Source organism: Camelina sativa, chromosome 9, assembly GCF_030686135.1.
Source record: "Camelina sativa cultivar CO46 ecotype springtype chromosome 9, ASM3068613v1".
In the NCBI taxonomy this organism is placed as follows: Eukaryota; Viridiplantae; Streptophyta; class Magnoliopsida; order Brassicales; family Brassicaceae; genus Camelina; species Camelina sativa.
Genome location: NC_141888.1, coordinates 43,253,950 through 43,270,842, shown reverse-complemented (window position 1 = coordinate 43,270,842; position 16,893 = coordinate 43,253,950). Strand labels below are relative to the sequence as shown.

Sequence of the window (16,893 nt, the reverse complement as noted above, 5' to 3'; positions counted from 1 at the left end):
ATTATCAAACTGTTAGCTGAGCAAAACGAGTATACTTTATCTCAAAATATCTACATAACGACAACAAAATTCAAAAACCTTGTCTTAATGGGCCGAGTAATGGGCCTAAAATATATGTTCAAGCCTACTAAATGTCTTAATACACTGAAATAATCCAATCAAAAAATTTGTATGTGGGAGACTGGGAGGTGCGTTTGTGTTTTCTACGATGGGATTGGGGTGTGTTATACTGCTATCTAGTATCTACGAATGAGACTTTTCTGATCGATCTAGCTCTGTGGTTTATTCGATTGGTAGAATAATATAACGATTAAATAATAAATTAACATTATACAGTAAACTTAAATATTACTTTTTATTATATCTTCATTTTGTCTCTTCGTTTTTATAAAAAAATAATTAATATTTTAATGACTATTATTAATTTGTTTTCTCAAACATAGATTTGTAAATGATATTCTAATGTAAGAAACTATCCATCATAAAGTTATATTAGAAATGTACTTTCCAATATTATTAGGAAAGCATAGGTTTTGCTTATAATAAACTTTAAAAAAAAAAAAAAAAAAAAAAGTGAGAAGGAAATGCAATTTTAAAACAAAAATGAAAGGGAATGATCCTAGGTATAGGTATTTAATTTGTGTAATTATCATTTTGTTTATCTCCTTATCTCTCTTCCAATCATTTTGATCAGAGAGTATATATATATGTTTAAATGTCCTTTTGATGCTGATTAATTTTACATATTAATTTATTTAGTCACCTGTTTATGTAATGTACTGCTACAAACTTTCGTTATTAACAATATATCTTTATGGGTCAAATCGAAAATCGTACAGTCACCACCTTTTTATTATTTTAAAAAATGATTGTTGAATTTCAATAAAGTATTACTTAGATTAACAACAAACAATACATGTATATAATTTTGATAGAGAAGCAAAACCTTTTTTGTTGTCCGCCGATCACAATCATCATTGAAATTTAGAGTCTTGTCAAACACAGGAAATTAATGAAACAACAACAACTCTGAAATCCAAACCAGTTGGTGGTACACAACATCATCCAGGTATCATTCTCTTTTGATTTTCTGTTTTCTATATGTAAATAGAGATCTCTCTACATAGATATACCGGTTTCAACAAATTCGTTTTCTTGTCTTAGCAAAAAGATCTTGACTTTGTAGACTTATTTTGATCTTGACATATATACGATTATATCAAAAATAAATGGGGGAAACTTTCCAGAGTTTTGTTACTTAATGATAGGAGGTTTGACCATCTTCTTAGTTCAACTTTCAAACATGTTTTCGTGTTCTTCCTAATTCTTGCATGTCTCATCATGTTCTTGATTCGTTGATCGTGATTTTGAACATATATAAAATATGATCAGAGATCATAAATCTCTCTTTAAATTTGTTATATTTATAATGATCATTTCTTTTCTGTTATATTTATAATCTGAACGGATCATTGATACAAAGATTAAGATCGGGAGTCTGAAACTTGTTTTGTTTTTTTGGTTTTGCTTATTTTAGCAGAACAATAAATTGTAATTCTATTACGTACCAAACCAAAAGTTATTGAAAAATGTTGGCATTCGTGAAATGCTTCTCGTTGAAGCGAACAAAGCATCCTCGTGGATATGAGGATCCTCATGTCCTTGCATCCGAAACTCCCTGTAAGTCAAAACAAGAATTAACCTCACAAAATTCTCCTAATTTGAATTAAAAAAAAGACTAATTAATTAAGAAAAGATAAAGACTATTTAATAGAGAGAGACGACACACCCAATGACAATTAACGACTATGAGCTGTAAAATAGATCTATATATATATATATATGAAGCAATATATAATATGAATTATCTATGCAGTTACGGTGAATGAGATAGAGGCTTTACACAATTTGTTCAAGAAGCTTAGTACATCCATTATCGATGATGGTCTTATCCATAAGGTAATTACATTTGTTTTCTTGATGGTTCTTTTTAAAAAAAAATTATAGAAAGCTAGTAGATTAAATAAAACAAATCACACTTTTAATTTGGGATTTAATTTGCATCTTAATTAAACGAACTAATAATGAATATTTGATGAGCAGGAAGAGCTTCTTCTGGCTTTGTTCAGAAACAGCAGTATGCAAAATCTATTTGCGGACAGGGTTCGTATATCTATTCCATATATACTTGCATCTTAACATATTTAATTTTGGGTTGTTATATATCCTTGGTTAGTTATTGGAGGATCGGAGTACTTTTTACTTTCAATGTAACGACAAGTAAAAAAAAAAAAAAAAGTGGTTTAATTAGAGATAGTGGTGGTGGTGGTGGTGCAGGTGTTTTATATGTTTGATAGGAAACGAAACGGTGTGATTGAGTTTGGAGAATTTGTTCGTTCCCTTAGCATCTTCCATCCATACACTCCCGAACATGAAAAGTCCGCATGTACGTAACGTACTTATATTAATTATTAGGATCATGAAAATATACGTTTTTATGTGCGTATCTAAGAGATCAAGTACTTACATACGGGTTTTTTACTAAATAGATTACGTATGTATGTTGTAAAAACTGTAGTTATGTTCAAGCTTTTTGACCTCCATGGAACCGGCTTCATCCAGCCCCATGAGGTACTGATAAAATGCTATACATCTCATAAATTGGTATAATATATAAAAGTGATGTATGTATGCTGTATGCATATAAAATAGTTGAAGAAGATGGTGGGCGCACTACTAGGTGAAACAGACTTAGAAATATCGGAAGAATCTATTGAAGCTATCGTGGAACAGGTCCTAAATATTTTCATCTATTTTGCAACATTAATATATATTCCTATTTATTAATTATCTCATGCTAAATTTGTTACCAACGTAACAGACGATGCTCGAGGTTGATACAAACAAAGATGGGAAGATCGATGAAGAAGAGTGGAAAGAGCTCATCGCTAAGAATCCTTCAATCCTCAAGAACATGACTCTACCTTACCTCAAGTATACTATATTTAGCTGTTCACTTTTTTATTTCAAACTTTTTTTTTTTTTTTTTTTATCTTTCTTGTTATTGATAACTTACGTCGTCGTCACTTTTTTTTTTTATATATAATGATTTTTCTAGGGAAGTGACATTAGCATTTCCAAGCTTTGTACTCGACTCCGAAGTAGAAGACTAGATGAGAGGATACCTTCGGATCAAGTACAAGTCTGAAACTGATTTTACAAATTTTTACTATCATGCATATGTTTCACGTTCGTTTTAGTTATTACTGTTGTTGATATCGATTCAATTCGAAGGGAATTTTACATTGAATTTTAAATCTGGGTAACCCAAACCGTTATAATATTAAACCGATCGGTAACACAATGCCGGCCGGGGGTCTCTAGTTTAAGTGTATGGTCCGATTCAAAAATTGTCCTACTTTTGATCGTGAGCGAATGACCTGAGGACACGTGACAAAAGATGGCCACACTCGTAACGGTCACTGGTTGAGTGCGCAACGGCTATGGAGGAGCCACCCACCAGTGCAACTAAAAGCCACCGGCCATACTAGAAATTTTCAACAACTCATTTATATTAATTAATTTAGGGAAGCTTTAGATGCTGCTATTTGGTTTTATAAAATCGAATTATATTTAAGTTTTTGAATGAAATTTGATTTAGATTAACTGGTTATACTTGGTCATACGTCAGACTAAAGAATTTGGACACAACTAAGTAAACCGATAATTTTGAGGATTTTTTTAAGGATAAGAAATCAGTATAATTTTAAGCCAAGGATATATAGATGCATGAACTAGTAATGGAATCTTGTCGAAAGAAACGTTATGTATCTTTAAATATTTTTTTATTATTGTTATGATGACTCACTTTCCTTTGAACCTTCTTTCGTGGTACATACAGCAATTGTTGTTGTAACGTTCACCATCATTACTAATGAAAAAAATCCTATAAAAGTTGTTATTATACTTATATACATATACATATATATCATAATATACAAAACTATTTAAATATTATTTGTGAATTGTGATTCATGGTGATATATTTTCATAGAGAATTAGCATGTCATTATGTTAGTGGTGTATACAATAATAATTCAAAGCTATAAGTTGAAAGAAAATTACGTTTAATTTCTTGAATGGTTAAACTTAAACAGAACTCGTTTTAATTTATTTTATATTGATAAAAACAGGAGAAGGATTCTACGAACCTAGCGGCTACATTATATGACTCATTAGTATTCATATACCCCCTCTGTCTCAGGAAGATTGATGTTTTGAGACTTTCACACATATTAAGAAAATTTTTAGTTTTTCTTTGTAAATTAAGTTATAATTACTTTTTTGGTAGAGAGAGAAAATATAAACCAATAACAATTCAAAAATTTAAATATTTTAAATGATTAGTTCTTGAAGTTTACAAAACATCAATCTTTGTGGGACAAAAATATATCCCAAAACATCAATCTTTGTGAGACAGGGGGAGTAATGTATTTAGATATTTTATTTAAATGATTGTATTAGTATAAAACTATGTAATGAAATGATGATTTAGGTTTTTGAGACATGATTTTATTTTTATTTTTTGGTAGAGGAAAGAGAGGACCCAAGAACCATGTGCAACGGCAATAATCTCGGTTTTCCAGACCAGTTCAAAGTTTCCCTGAAAAAGTTAAAAATGTTTCCAGTTAATTTAATTACATTGCTTAACAAAAAAAATGATTAATCACTTTAATTGAATGTTTTTAGATTGATTTTTGTTTCCTTATACAAAGAATCACACGTGGCAAGATATTATTTGGAAGAATGACTCACGATAACGTCGTCGTTAGCCTGCAAAACCCCAAAAGCCACGTCAATATTCCCGTTAATTCGATGACGGCATCATCACCACGTTACATCCGTTAATCAGATAAGAACGGATTCATTAATTAATAATATAGTTTATCTTAATATTATCTTAAAAATTGTAAAATGGTAATACTTAAGTTATAAACTTATAAACACTACTACATATCTTAGAAATTAAGATAAGACATATCAACTCACAATTTGCGCGTATTAATTTTGAGAAATTTAAACTAAAAAGGAATGTAATTTATATAGAATACATATTTTTTAAAAAAGGTAAAGGGAATATTAGTATTATTATTGGAAGGCTTTTTATTTTTTTTAAAAGAAAGAAAGAAAGTAAACGGTCGTGAATGTGAAAAATTAACGGCGTTAATGATAAATACAAAAAAAAAAAAAACAAAAATCAGGAAAAAAGGCTTTAAAGGAGCGAGCGCGTCTTCTTCTATTTAAAGAAACAGCTTTCCTCTTCTTCTTCTATTGATCCAAATCTTCTCTTTGTTCCTTCCGTTGATTCTGTTCTCAAGAAAATCAAAAACACATCTATAGATCATCCATTTCGAGAAATTGGTGGCTTTTTGTTGGTTTCTATTAATCTTCGTTTCCGATTTTTAGATCGTTTCTGGAATTTTCTGGGTTTTATTTTATTTTAATTTTGCTAATGAGTTTATCATAGATAGGTTCGTCCTTGTTTGTTTCGTCTCCTTTTTTAGGGTTCGGGGGGGAGGGAGGTTTGATTTAGTTTTTTGGTTTTTTGGAACTTCCGAAATCGATTTAGTTCCATGGAAGGGTGTCTCTTGTTGATACCCGTACGACAAGAAGTAGAATAGAGAGAGAGAGCTATTTTAGGGTTTTTTTTTTTATTTATTCAAATAGGAAATGTCAGTAGCTGAAGTTGCTTTGAGTCCGATTCATAGAGAAGGATCGGGTTTTGCTTTTGCTCACCAACAACATTCAAAGCAGCAGCACTACTCTGCTGTCAAATCTGTTTTGGTCTTCCTTAGCATCTCTGGTTCTACTACGATGCCTATGCTCATCTTGGAGTCTGATTCCATCGCCGAGGTCAAACTTAGGATCCAGACTTGTAATGGTTTTAGGGTTAAAAGACAGAAACTTGTTTTCAGTGGTCGAGAGCTCGCTAGGAACGCCTCGCGCGTTAAGGACTATGGTGTCACTGGTGGTAGTGTCTTGCATTTGGTGCTTAAGCTCTATGATCCTTTGCTTGTCACTGTCATCACCACTTGCGGCAAGTTCTTTCAGTTTCATGTCGATCGTCGTAGGAATGTTGGGTATCTCAAGAAACGGATCTCTAAAGAGGGCAAAGGGTTTCCTGAGGTTGATGATCAGGAGATCTTGTTTCAAGGGGAGAAGCTTGATGACAGCAGAATCATTGATGGGATTTGCAAAGATGGTAGCAACTCTGTCATCCATTTGCTTGTTAACAAATCCGTGAAAGAAGCTTTTCATCTTCCTTCTCCTGTGATAAGAGAAGAAGATGCTTCTTCTGGTAAAAAAGACGTCTTTTTAGAGCCTCTTGTTCTTAACCCTGATGTGGAATTACCTAAGGTTCTCGAGGAGATGATTGGCCGCACGGTTGATGGGTTGAACAAAGGTAATCCACCTGTGAGATCAGCTGAAGGAACTGGAGGGACCTATCTGATGCAGGATTCTTCTGGTCTCAACTATGTATCTGTCTTCAAGCCCATGGATGAGGAACCAATGGCTGTCAACAATCCTCAGCAGCTTCCTGTGTCATCAGATGGTCAGGGATTGAAGAGAGGAACTAGAGTAGGAGAAGGGGCAACTAGAGAAGTTGCAGCTTACTTATTAGATCATCCAAAGAACGGACCAAGATCTTTGTCTAAAGAAGTTATGGGTTTTGCTGGTGTGCCACCAACTGCAATGGTCAGAAGCTCACACAAAGTGTATAACTATCCAAAGGGATTTAACGGTTCTGCTGTTACAGAGTATGCCAAAGTTGGTTCTTTGCAAATGTTCATGAAGAACAATGGAAGCTGCGAAGACATTGGCCCTGGAGCTTTTCCTGTTGAAGAAGTGCATAAAATCTGTGCCTTTGACATAAGAATGGCAAATGCAGATCGACATGCTGGAAACATATTGACCGGGAAAACTCAAGAAGGGAAAACTGTTCTAATTCCCATTGATCATGGCTATTGTCTGCCCGAGAATGTAAGTTCTGTCTTCACAACTTTTTTCAACATTGACCACTCCAATATATGTTCAAGTAGAACTAATTTATTGAAATGTGTTTGCAGTTTGAAGATTGCACATTTGAGTGGCTTTACTGGCCGCAAGCAAAACTCCCGTTTTCTGTAGACACTCTTGACTACATTAACTCTCTAGACTCCGAACAAGACATCGCGCTTCTGCAACACCATGGCTGGAATGTTCCTGAAGCTGTCTCACGCACACTACGTATCTCCACGATGCTGCTGAAGAAAGGCGTTGAAAGAAACCTAACGCCGTATCAAATAGGAAGCATAATGTGCAGAGAAACGGTGAACAAAGACTCGGCGATTGAAGAGATAGTGAGAGAAGCTCATAACTCGGTGTTGCCTGCGTCGAGTGAGGCTACGTTTCTTGAAGCAGTCTCTGTGGCCATGGATCGTCGCTTGGACGAGCTAACTAAGTAACCCTTTTTAAAGTACATAATCAAGTTGGTTTTACGGTATGTATGTATGTAATGTATCTATTATGTTGAGAAAAACGTTGATAGGCTCTTCTTGGATAATTTTTTTCTTCCATGAAAGAAGCCCTTTAAACTCTTGTGTTTTTTTTCCCTAAACCATAAATAAAACGTTGTTGTTTTTTGTTTGTAACTATTGTCAATTGTGCTGTTTGTGGTATGGAGCAGGAGGAGGATACACAAAGTAAGTAAGGAACCTATCTATCTACGGGCATTTGTGTCATTTTCTCTCTAGTGATATTTTCTTTTGCAAGTTGGATCCAACCGAAGTTACATAATTTGGCAGTGTGCTCTCTGATTCATGAGTCATGGAGTCTGACTTGTGTAGATTTTGTCTTTCCATTACATTAGATACTATAGGCTTCCAATTAATGAGCAAATCTCACTTAATATGGAACTTTAGACAATCTCACCCACTACATGTGGAAATATACATACACAAAAAAAAAAAAAAAAAGAGAGTAAATCATGTGACTTTGGAGGTTGCCAAAAAAAAAAAAAAAAAAAAATCATGTGACTTTGGAATCTTTTCAAATTAAAATACTAAATAACAAAAAACATTCTTGATTAATGCAATAAGCTGAACAATGAAATTAATCAACCAGTCTATTTCACTTGTCAAAATGGATCTAATCTACATTATATTTTGCTGTTTCAAATATCTATCTTCCCAAATTTACTCGGACACTTTTTATAATGAATGTTTTGGGCTGAGTGACTAATGACAAAATGAGAAAAAATGTAAATGAAGAAGGAAAAGGCTTTTAATGATGTTTTGATTCATTGGTTGTCCTAAAAAAAGACATAATAATAAATGCTCTCGAAGCACTCTCTACTCTCTACAGTCTCAACTCCACCACTCTCTCACTCACATCACTCACTCACTGCTTCAACCCTATCCTCGTTTCCAAACACTCTCCGATCTCGGCAATGGCCAAGCCTCACGGTCGTCGCCGTTCTTCCAGCCGAACAAATCTAGCTTCTTGCGCCGTCGCCACTGTCTTCTTGCTCATCTTACTCGTCGTCCTCCTTGTCGTTTACTTCACAGTCTTCAAACCAAAAGACCCCAAGATCTCCGTTAACGCCGTCCAACTCCCTTCGTTCGCCATCTCCAACAACACAGCTAACTTCACCTTCTCTCAGTACGTCGCCGTGAGAAACCCCAACCGTGCCGTTTTCTCTCATTACGACAGCTCTATTCAGCTCCTTTACTCGGGTAATCAAGTCGGGTTTATGTTCATACCCGCTGGTAAAATTGATTCGGGTCGGATTCAATACATGGCCGCCACTTTCACCGTCCAATCTTTCCCTATTTCTCCTCCTTCCTCCTCCGCCATCTCCACCGTTTCCGCCGCCGTTGTTCCAGATTCGCCGGTAATGCCTGGTCCTCCGGATTTCACCGTCGCTCCGAGAAACCCTGAAACTCCCGATTTACCGGGAAACCCTGAAACTCCCGATTTACCGGGAAATCCAGAAACGCCGGATTTTCCTGGGAATCCGGGTCCTCCGAGTATTCCGAGGAATCCAGGCTCGCCGGAGTTTCCAGGAAATGCCCCGATAATTCCGGGTACTCCGGCGTTTCCGAGAAACCCAAATCCACCGGTTTTTCCAGGGAATCCCGGGTCGGGTAACCCGAGAAGTATGAGTCCACCGGGTTTTCCAGGAACTGGAGCTCCGCCGGGGTTTCCAGGAACCGGAGCTCCGCCTGGATTTCCGGGTACGCCGGGAGGATTCGGCGGGGGAGGAACGGGGCCAACTCTAGGAGATGGATATGCGAATCCGGGTTTCGGGTATGGGAATCGGGTCGGACCAACGATGGAGATAGAGTCGAAGATGGAGTTAGCGGGTCGGGTCAAAGTACTGCACGTGTTCACACATCACGTGGTCGCTAAATCGGATTGTCGGGTCACCGTCTCTATTGCCGATGGATCCGTCTTGGGCTTCCATTGCTAATTTTCTTTTAATTTCCCTATTTTTATTTATTTTTGCCCCTTTTTAAAAAAAAAAAAAATAGTTTTTTTGTCCCTTTTCCACTAATTTTGTTGCTCCTTTTATGTTTGAGGAAATTAATTAGAAATTGTAAAAATTTATTATTTTCTCCTAAAAAAGAGTAAGTTCATAGTACTGTAGTCTTTGTTTTGATGTTGTTGCTTAGTTTTATTAGTGTTCTTTTTAAAGCTATATAATGATCACGTTCTCTCCATCAATTGAGCCCAAAAATGCTGATGTGTGTTCCTGAGAATATGGCTGAACCTTTTTTAGTTTTGTACTTAAGTTGATTGTGGTAGCATAAGCATATGGGTTTTACTTACGTACCATTGAAAGATCTGTATTCCATTTCCAAAAGGTCTGTTTTGTAAAGTAAAAGTGAAACTCATTGCATATCTTTGGATCTAAAGAAAAAGTATTAAAATGTTTATTAAAAGCAAAGAGAATATACCAAAAAAAGTATATAATTTTCAAAATTTGTTGTGTTATGTATTTTGAATAGACCTTGATATTGTTGTATTTTGTGTGTATTTTATCATTTCAAGAAGTCAAACAAAGGAGAAAGAAGAAAATTAATAAAGAGAAAGTGAAGTCACATCATTGGAGAAGCTCCCACTATCCTTGAGATTTGTGTTTTTTCTTCAATGATCTTTTGTCCTTTTTTCTTTGTAATTTTCTTCATTTCAATTGTTTGTCTACTGCAATTGTGTAATTGGGCTTTTTTTTTCCCCTCTGCTCATTTCAAAAGAAGACGTTACTCGCCCTTATTAGCTGAAGAAGAAGGACAAATTGAAATGCAGAGGTTTCAATTCATATATTAAAATACTTGAAATAGCATACAAAAACCCATATGAAAAAGAATTGAATTCAATTCCTAAATAATACAAATATAATAATCCCATGAAAGATAATTTCCTAAGAGAGATAATACAAACCCAATAAACAAAAGAATACGCTCAAGTTAAACCTATGCGTGTATATATAAATATAAATTACAAAAGGAGGAGGCAGATATATATGATATGAATAGAGAAGTAAGTTCTCCCTCACTGTGTTTGTTTTTGGCTTCAGAGCTAAAACCTGAGTAGTGTGTAACTGTAACATAAAAGAGGAGACCCAAAAATAGAAAGAATGGGATATTGGATTTAGTGCTTTTGTTAGGTTGTGTCTGATGAAGAACCGTAACCAAAAGGATTGTTACTTGCCCAGTTCCATTGGTCCCTACACATTTCTTCGATTCCAAAATTTGCCCTGTCCACAGATTTTGAGTTTCTTCTGTCTTAGAGACTTGAGCAAAAAAAAAAAGGGTTCATGATACTTAAATATAAAGGATTCGTTGGGTCTCTTTACTTACTTCCAGTTTAGTTCGCGTTCAGCTTTTTCTGTTGACGCATAGACGGTTTCTGCATCACCTGGTCTCCTTCCAACCTTCACCAGTGGGATTTTCTGTACGCATTATTTTCAAACTATCAAGTCCACACACATGCGTAAGTGCGTACACATTTATGATTTTGTATAGGGAGAGACACAGAAGTGATCGTCTTACCATTCCAGAAGCTTTTTCAAATGCATCAACCATCTCCAACACTGTTGTTCCTTTTCCGGTTCCCAGGTTGTATACCTCACAACCTAGCACAACAGCCAAGTCAAACACCTGAGCTTGTTTGTATACATAAGCGGATATGTACTGTCGAGACAATTTGGTAAGAAAAGCCTACCTATTTCAGTATCGTCTAGCTTTTGAAGCGCACATATATGGCCATCTGCTAGATCAACAACATGAATATAGTCTCGTACCTGAAACAGAAAAAGACGGATAAGATCAATATACCTCATCACCCCAAGGATAAAAGCAAAATTATTCCATCACAAAGTATCGGGTCAAGTTGAGTCGACGACTGTGGAAGAAATTTAATCCACAGTGAAACCTATCAAAAGATAGATCGTGACACTTAAGGAGTTCTAGTGATGACTCAAATCCATCTAGTGCCTCTCATCTAGGATATGAAGCAGTTCTATGTGAGAGGGATACAAAGGACAGGATTTTGTATAAGGATGTGAGAGTCTTACCCCGGTGCCATCTTTAGTGGTATAGTCGGTTCCATAAATTTTTAGGTTAGGCAGCCTCCCAACAACGACTTGCTGGACGTAAGGCATGAGATTATTTGGAGTTCCACAAGGATCCTCGCCAATGCGACCGCTAGGGTGAGCTCCCACAGGGTTAAAGTACCTCAACATTATGATTCTCCATTCAGGATCACCACGTTGTACATCACGGCAAATGTCCTCAATGAACAGCTACATAATGGGAAACATTTCAGGATAAATAAATACGAATCAAATCTACAAAAAAAAAGAAGCTTTCAGCTTCAGCATCGAAAACTACCGAGTACCTTTGTCCGTCCATAAGGGCTCATCCCAGACAGGGAAGACTCTTCTGTACAAGGAACCTCCTTTGGCCAGCCATACACAGTAGCAGATGAAGAAAACACAAGCTGATTGAGATCAATAACAGAAGGTTAAATCATATTTCACATACATAAGGAAAACCAAAAAGAAAAAAAAAACTGTAATACAGAACAGAAAGAGGATTACTTTTTTACAACCGTGAGCAGCCATTACTTCCAAAAGTGTAATAGTCCCAATCAAGTTATTGTTATAATACAGAAGCGGTTTCGCCACGCTCTCGCCGACTGCTTTCATTCCAGCAAAATGCATTACTGCATCGAACCTACATTACAGAGACACAAAGAGGGATATAAGTCACATTTCTGGAGGATTGGAAAATGGAAACACAAAGCATTTCTCATTTTGATCAGATCTTAGCACGAAACATACAAAACGAAATTCTCTGTTATAAGATTCTCTCGTCCTAGGCTATTCGGATCTTAAGGCTCTCTATTAAGAACACGAAATCAAAGTCAAAATTCACGAGATTTAAGACTTGAACATGTGTTTGCCTGTAAATGAGTAAATCAGTAAGAAGAAATTACTAAAAAAGAACTCACTTTGATTCGGAGAAAACCTTCTCAAGTGCGGGTTTATCACGAAGGTCCACCTGCAGGTATATATATATATAAGATTCATCATCAGCCATCTAATAACAAATAATCTCAGATTACCAATGATAATGTCGAGCCACAATTCGATCCAGCAATTGAAAACGACTAGAAGATCAACATAACTTCCCAAATCAAGCATCATAAGCAAATCGAGATACAAAAAAAAACTTTCAACGCATGATTCACCAAAACTCTCGGAATGGAATAATGATGATCCACATAGAAGAAAAAGATGAACAAACCTGGTGGACGGTGAGATTTTGACCATGATCTCCGGCGAGCTCCTTGACGCGTTGGATCGAAACGAGAGAGGAATTGTCGAGGTTGTCAATGACAACGGTGCTGTAGCCGCCGAGAAGAAGCTGAAGAACCGTGTGACTTCCGATGTAACCAGCACCGCCCGTTACCAGAATATTCCCAACCATCGAAGCTCCAAGAGGCGCGATGAAGAGAGAGAGAGAGAGAATCAAAAAGAGAAGCTTCCCTGGAAAAATACTAATAACTAACCTTTCTTCTTCTTCTTCTTCTTCTTCTTCTTTGTGTGTTTTCGGAATAAAAAGAGGAGTGGAGAAGAGAAGACACGTGGCTTTTTCATTATTTTAACCTTATTATAATTATTAATACTTCCATTAATTTAATTGTCTCACAATTCTCTGGAGAAAAGTGTCACTTTGCGTGTTTAGCAACTACTAATAATTTATTTCACAAAGGCTTTGCATTTAAAAAACAAATTTAAGACTATTACAAAGGGTATATAAAAAAGGAAATTATATTTAAAGAAACTAATAATTTCGGTGATTATTAGACTACTAGTATATGTATATTACATAACAAATGTATCGAAGAACTTAACTAATAGCGACCGACAAAAGAAACTTAACTTTTAGCGATGCTCCAGAGTTTTTGACCTGTACCAAATGATCAGCATTTCCATTATTACTTTAACCAATTATAATTTTTTCAAAAAAAGTATTCATTTTTACAGTGTAAAATCCCCAATGCAGCTCTGGAAAAAGAAAAAGATTTGTAACTAAAGATGCTATTGCCAGAACATTCGTCCACATTTTTCATATCATTGACGAATCTACGTTACAGTTTTGACAGCAGACATTTTCAATGTCATGCATATGCCCGCCGAAAAATTGATAATTGCTTTATAGTATGATGGTGATAATTGATGTATAATGTATGATGGTTAACTAACCCGGTTTGTTGACAGGGGTGTGTGTTTTAAGGTTGAGAGCTGAGTAGTCTCTCGGCCTCGTCGTTTGCTTCAGCCTGTATTTTCCATTTCTGCATTACAAACATATAGACCAACGTAATGTTAAATACAAAGTTGTTGTAAGTATGTGTATATATATATGCGTGTGTTCTCCAAAATGAAACTCGGAACTTGCAGGAGAAAGATATACACAGTTCAATGTATATGAATATATGTTTCCAAAACTAAAATACCTCTTCAAGGTTTTCGAGTTCCATGATCTGCTCTATCTGTTGAGCAATGTTTTCCTGTGGAAACAATGGAGTTCTAATCATCAGTCTTCAGATTCGATCACATCAGGTTCTTAACTAATCTCTTCGAAATATAACTCACAGTATTGTTCACTTCCTCGGCTGCAAGAACATCAGTGTCCATTTCCACCTCGATCTCAATCATTGAAGATATCTAAACGTATAAGAAATCGAGCTGAAAGATTAAAACCATGAGATCAAGTGAGATTTGTGAATATCAAAATTGTTTTTTTTTTCTTTTCGTTTTCTTACTTTGGCATAACTATCGATCAGCTCAATCTTTCCCTTTATGGAGTTCTCTAGAGTTTCTCGTACCTTCTTTACTCTTGTTCTCCGAGTACTATATTTGAGTAAGATACACATTTTATTATGATAGATCTCATTGTCTTAACAATTTCCCGAATGATGAGGTTCAAATGATCTGAGAGGGTCATACCGGTAAGCTGGCTCTCCGACTGCTAAAATTTTGTTCTCGAGCTGGCACATTCGAGCCAACATCCACACCTAATGGACACAACAAAGTTTTAGTAGTGTGTTTGATTGCATATTGCGGGTTTCAAAAGGTATGGATAAATGAGACTTGGTACCTCTTTCTCAACTGCTTCCTTTAGATCTCTAATGCGGCGCTGGAGCACATCATACTGAGATAAGAGTTGCTGCTTGATACCAACCACATCTATTGTCCGTTCAGGGAGCTGAAACCGTGCAAGGGATTATGAGATTCATACCAAAGAGACTAAGACATGTTCACTTGACGCAGTTCATGTGTTAGAGAATATAACCTGATTTAGCTGAGGAAGGACTAAAGAATTTACGGTTACTCCAACTGCTAGTGATGTAACAGCAGCAATTGAGAGTAATTGAGGCAAACTGGGATTAATAAAGCCAGAAGCAGCATCTCCAGTAGCCAAAACAGCAAGAAGGGGTATAATAAACGATGGTTGCAAGATCTTATCTCCATCTTTTAAAGGAGGCCTTAGCAAGAGTGACTCTCGTCCATCCTTGTGCTTTGTGAGGCTCATAGGTTCTCCAGGGTAAAAATTTGGAGCTTTGGGGCTAAATTTGAAAGGTCCCACTTGTCTGTAAACATTAGAAGGAGCAGCAGAGGCAACTGTCACTCTTTCTCCCTCTTGCGCAGGGAGTTCGGCTGTCTCAGTGGCAAACCGGTGCGTTCGGGCTATACCGGAAGGAGTTCGTACCTGAAAATCCAATGCAACGGTTACTATATCTGATGTACCAAAATCAAAAATTACGCTGAAAATGAAAATGTGTTAACAATGGCAATTACCACAATGGAGTGCACCGAAGATGTGATCTTGTTCTTCTTTATCTGGATTAGTCTGAGCCCTTTCTCCCAGAGAGGAATGTCCTTGCTGCGTTCGGCAGATGTAGCTCCTTAGAGAAAGTGAATATCCCAGCATCAACACCACACACGTCTCAATTTGTTTTACAGGTCAAATTCACAAACAAAAACCGCTCTCACACCCAACAAAACATATTAAAAGATATACTAAAGAGTACTCTAAACAAACATATTAAAAGAAATCTAAATCTAAACCTAGAGGTAGGCAACAAAGAAGAGAAATACTAAAGAGTACTAACCCGAGCTCTTCTGATTCAATGCTGGTTATGTCACCAGAGAAAAGCTCATACTGGTAACGGCAATTAGCGCAAGATGCAATCTAGAAACATAGACAGCACAAATCATCAAGTTATTCTAATAAAAAGATATACTGAGCAAAAACAATCAATTAGATTGGTCAGTCATTACCTGAACTCCATGCTGGGGTTGTGCAACAGCAATGGCAATCAAACAGGTGGGACATCTCACAATTTTACCAAAGGGAACCTAAGATCAATATCAATGTATTCGATATCATGCTAAACAAACATAGCCTGACCATTCTAGGATAGTGAATAAGTTAAAAAGGTGTTGTTGCATAGTTACCTCCTCAGCAGGGGAGATTCCAACACGGCAAATATCTCTGATGATCCTTAGAGAATCAGAAACCCTTAAGGAAGCAGCAAGACTATTAACCAACATCGTGTAGACCTCAACGTCAGGCCTTGACCATCTCCATCGATCAATTTCACTTCCACCTGTGATAAAAAACAAAAACAAAAGAATGAATCCTAAATTTGCTTAATCAATCACAGAGACTCCTACTCTGGATGAATGAGATGAGAGAACCTAAATCGAAACTCGCTCGCATGGCGTAAAATATCGACAAGGCAAGATCAACATTGCCGCGACTGATAGCAGCGGAGATAATCGAACGGCAATCTTCAAGCTCAACGATTCCGCCGCGATTTGACCCGAATCGTTCAGAAATCATCTCGAGCGCTTCATCCGCATCTCTAACGGCGGATACGCTGCTCAGAAGCTCGTCGTCGAGAATAGACGACGAAACATCGGCTGCGGCGGATCTGACACTGTCTCTGCTCCGGTCTCCATAGGACGAGAATAGAATCCGTCGCCGTAGACGACCGATATTCGCCGGTTTGAAGAACAGAGAGCGAAGAAGAGGGTGAGTGTCGTCGTGGAGGTTAGGGATGCGATTGATTCCGGAGAAGACGGAGGAAACTACACGAAGACTCATTGATTATAATCGGAAGAGAAAGTCACCGGCGAAGAAGACGGAGGAGCATCGGTTCGGTGGTGGTTCTCTCTCGGAGATGAGAAACGAGAGGCTATGAAAGAGGGAAGAAGAAACCAACGTTCTCTAATGATATACTATTTTTTTTTCTTTCTTCTATCTATTGCTTCGGTTG

At 36.7% G+C, this 16,893-nt stretch overlaps 5 protein-coding genes across 13 annotated transcripts; 3 read left to right on the top strand and 2 right to left on the bottom strand.

Annotated features, from left to right (window-relative positions):
• Window positions 1–881: 881 nt before the first annotated feature.
• LOC104714812 (calcineurin B-like protein 8) lies at window positions 882–3,310 on the top strand. Of its 2 annotated transcripts, none has more exons than XM_010432280.3 (9): window positions 882–1,069; window positions 1,541–1,680; window positions 1,877–1,959; window positions 2,104–2,163; window positions 2,338–2,446; window positions 2,579–2,631; window positions 2,713–2,793; window positions 2,882–2,994; window positions 3,119–3,310. In XM_010432280.3, exons 2-9 carry the CDS (start codon window positions 1,590–1,592, stop codon window positions 3,171–3,173), a joined length of 645 nt encoding a protein of 214 aa, XP_010430582.1. In that variant the 5' UTR covers window positions 882–1,069; window positions 1,541–1,589; the 3' UTR covers window positions 3,174–3,310. The 2 variants fall into 2 exon arrangements, with proteins under 2 accessions (XP_010430582.1, XP_010430583.1); XM_010432281.3 differs by having other exon boundaries at window positions 912–1,069; window positions 1,538–1,680.
• A 1,956-nt stretch (window positions 3,311–5,266) lies between these two features.
• LOC104714811 (phosphatidylinositol 4-kinase gamma 2) lies at window positions 5,267–7,691 on the top strand. The gene is made up of 2 exons (XM_010432279.2): window positions 5,267–7,041; window positions 7,128–7,691. The coding sequence occupies exons 1-2, from the start codon at window positions 5,731–5,733 to the stop codon at window positions 7,503–7,505; spliced, it is 1,689 nt and encodes a 562-aa protein (XP_010430581.2). The 5' UTR covers window positions 5,267–5,730; the 3' UTR covers window positions 7,506–7,691.
• Window positions 7,692–8,198: 507 nt separating this feature from the next.
• Window positions 8,199–9,682, top strand: LOC104714810 (uncharacterized). The gene has a single exon (XM_010432277.3). The coding sequence runs from the start codon at window positions 8,489–8,491 to the stop codon at window positions 9,509–9,511; it is 1,023 nt and encodes a 340-aa protein (XP_010430579.1). The 5' UTR covers window positions 8,199–8,488; the 3' UTR covers window positions 9,512–9,682.
• Window positions 9,683–10,396: 714 nt separating this feature from the next.
• Window positions 10,397–13,163, bottom strand: LOC104714809 (UDP-glucose 4-epimerase 4). Its single transcript, XM_087467894.1, has 9 exons — window positions 12,852–13,163; window positions 12,556–12,605; window positions 12,143–12,278; window positions 11,941–12,042; window positions 11,618–11,845; window positions 11,266–11,344; window positions 11,094–11,176; window positions 10,902–10,993; window positions 10,397–10,798 (listed from the first exon to the last, which is right to left on the bottom strand). Exons 1-9 carry the CDS (start codon window positions 13,032–13,034, stop codon window positions 10,705–10,707), a joined length of 1,047 nt encoding a protein of 348 aa, XP_087324020.1. The 5' UTR covers window positions 13,035–13,163; the 3' UTR covers window positions 10,397–10,704.
• Window positions 13,164–13,305: 142 nt separating this feature from the next.
• Window positions 13,306–16,892, bottom strand: LOC104714807 (uncharacterized). 8 transcript variants are annotated; one of them, XR_015567454.1, is made up of 13 exons: window positions 16,313–16,892; window positions 16,070–16,221; window positions 15,893–15,970; window positions 15,724–15,803; window positions 15,410–15,516; window positions 14,904–15,320; window positions 14,709–14,816; window positions 14,558–14,625; window positions 14,374–14,461; window positions 14,204–14,296; window positions 14,065–14,118; window positions 13,814–13,902; window positions 13,306–13,517 (listed from the first exon to the last, which is right to left on the bottom strand). XR_015567454.1 is itself a non-coding variant. In XM_010432274.3 (13 exons), exons 1-12 carry the CDS (start codon window positions 16,719–16,721, stop codon window positions 13,840–13,842), a joined length of 1,674 nt encoding a protein of 557 aa, XP_010430576.2. In that variant the 5' UTR covers window positions 16,722–16,892; the 3' UTR covers window positions 13,306–13,517; window positions 13,814–13,839. The 8 variants fall into 8 exon arrangements, 3 of the variants coding, with proteins under 3 accessions (XP_010430576.2, XP_010430577.2, XP_087324019.1); XR_015567453.1 differs by having other exon boundaries at window positions 14,204–14,275; XR_755894.3 differs by having other exon boundaries at window positions 15,410–15,494.
• Between the last annotated feature and the right edge of the window lies 1 nt (window position 16,893).

Coding starts and splice junctions, on each gene's coding strand:
- LOC104714810 (XM_010432277.3), top strand. CDS start 8,489: ATGGCCAAGCCTCACGGTCGTCGCCGTTCTTCCAGCCGAACAAATCTA.
- LOC104714809 (XM_087467894.1), bottom strand. CDS start 13,034: ATGGTTGGGAATATTCTGGTAACGGGCGGTGCTGGTTACATCGGAAGT. Junction 12,606..12,851: donor AAAATCTCACCGTCCACCAG/GTTTGTTCATCT, acceptor ATATACCTGCAG/GTGGACCTTCGTGATAAACC. Junction 11,846..11,940: donor GCCCTTATGGACGGACAAAG/GTACTCGGTAGT, acceptor CCCATTATGTAG/CTGTTCATTGAGGACATTTG.
- LOC104714812 (XM_010432280.3), top strand. CDS start 1,590: ATGTTGGCATTCGTGAAATGCTTCTCGTTGAAGCGAACAAAGCATCCT. Junction 1,960..2,103: donor ATGATGGTCTTATCCATAAG/GTAATTACATTT, acceptor TTTGATGAGCAG/GAAGAGCTTCTTCTGGCTTT. Junction 2,995..3,118: donor ATGACTCTACCTTACCTCAA/GTATACTATATT, acceptor TGATTTTTCTAG/GGAAGTGACATTAGCATTTC.
- LOC104714811 (XM_010432279.2), top strand. CDS start 5,731: ATGTCAGTAGCTGAAGTTGCTTTGAGTCCGATTCATAGAGAAGGATCG. Junction 7,042..7,127: donor GCTATTGTCTGCCCGAGAAT/GTAAGTTCTGTC, acceptor ATGTGTTTGCAG/TTTGAAGATTGCACATTTGA.
- LOC104714807 (XM_010432274.3), bottom strand. CDS start 16,721: ATGAGTCTTCGTGTAGTTTCCTCCGTCTTCTCCGGAATCAATCGCATC. Junction 15,971..16,069: donor GAATCTCCCCTGCTGAGGAG/GTAACTATGCAA, acceptor TATTGATCTTAG/GTTCCCTTTGGTAAAATTGT. Junction 14,626..14,708: donor AGGAAGCAGTTGAGAAAGAG/GTACCAAGTCTC, acceptor TGTGTCCATTAG/GTGTGGATGTTGGCTCGAAT.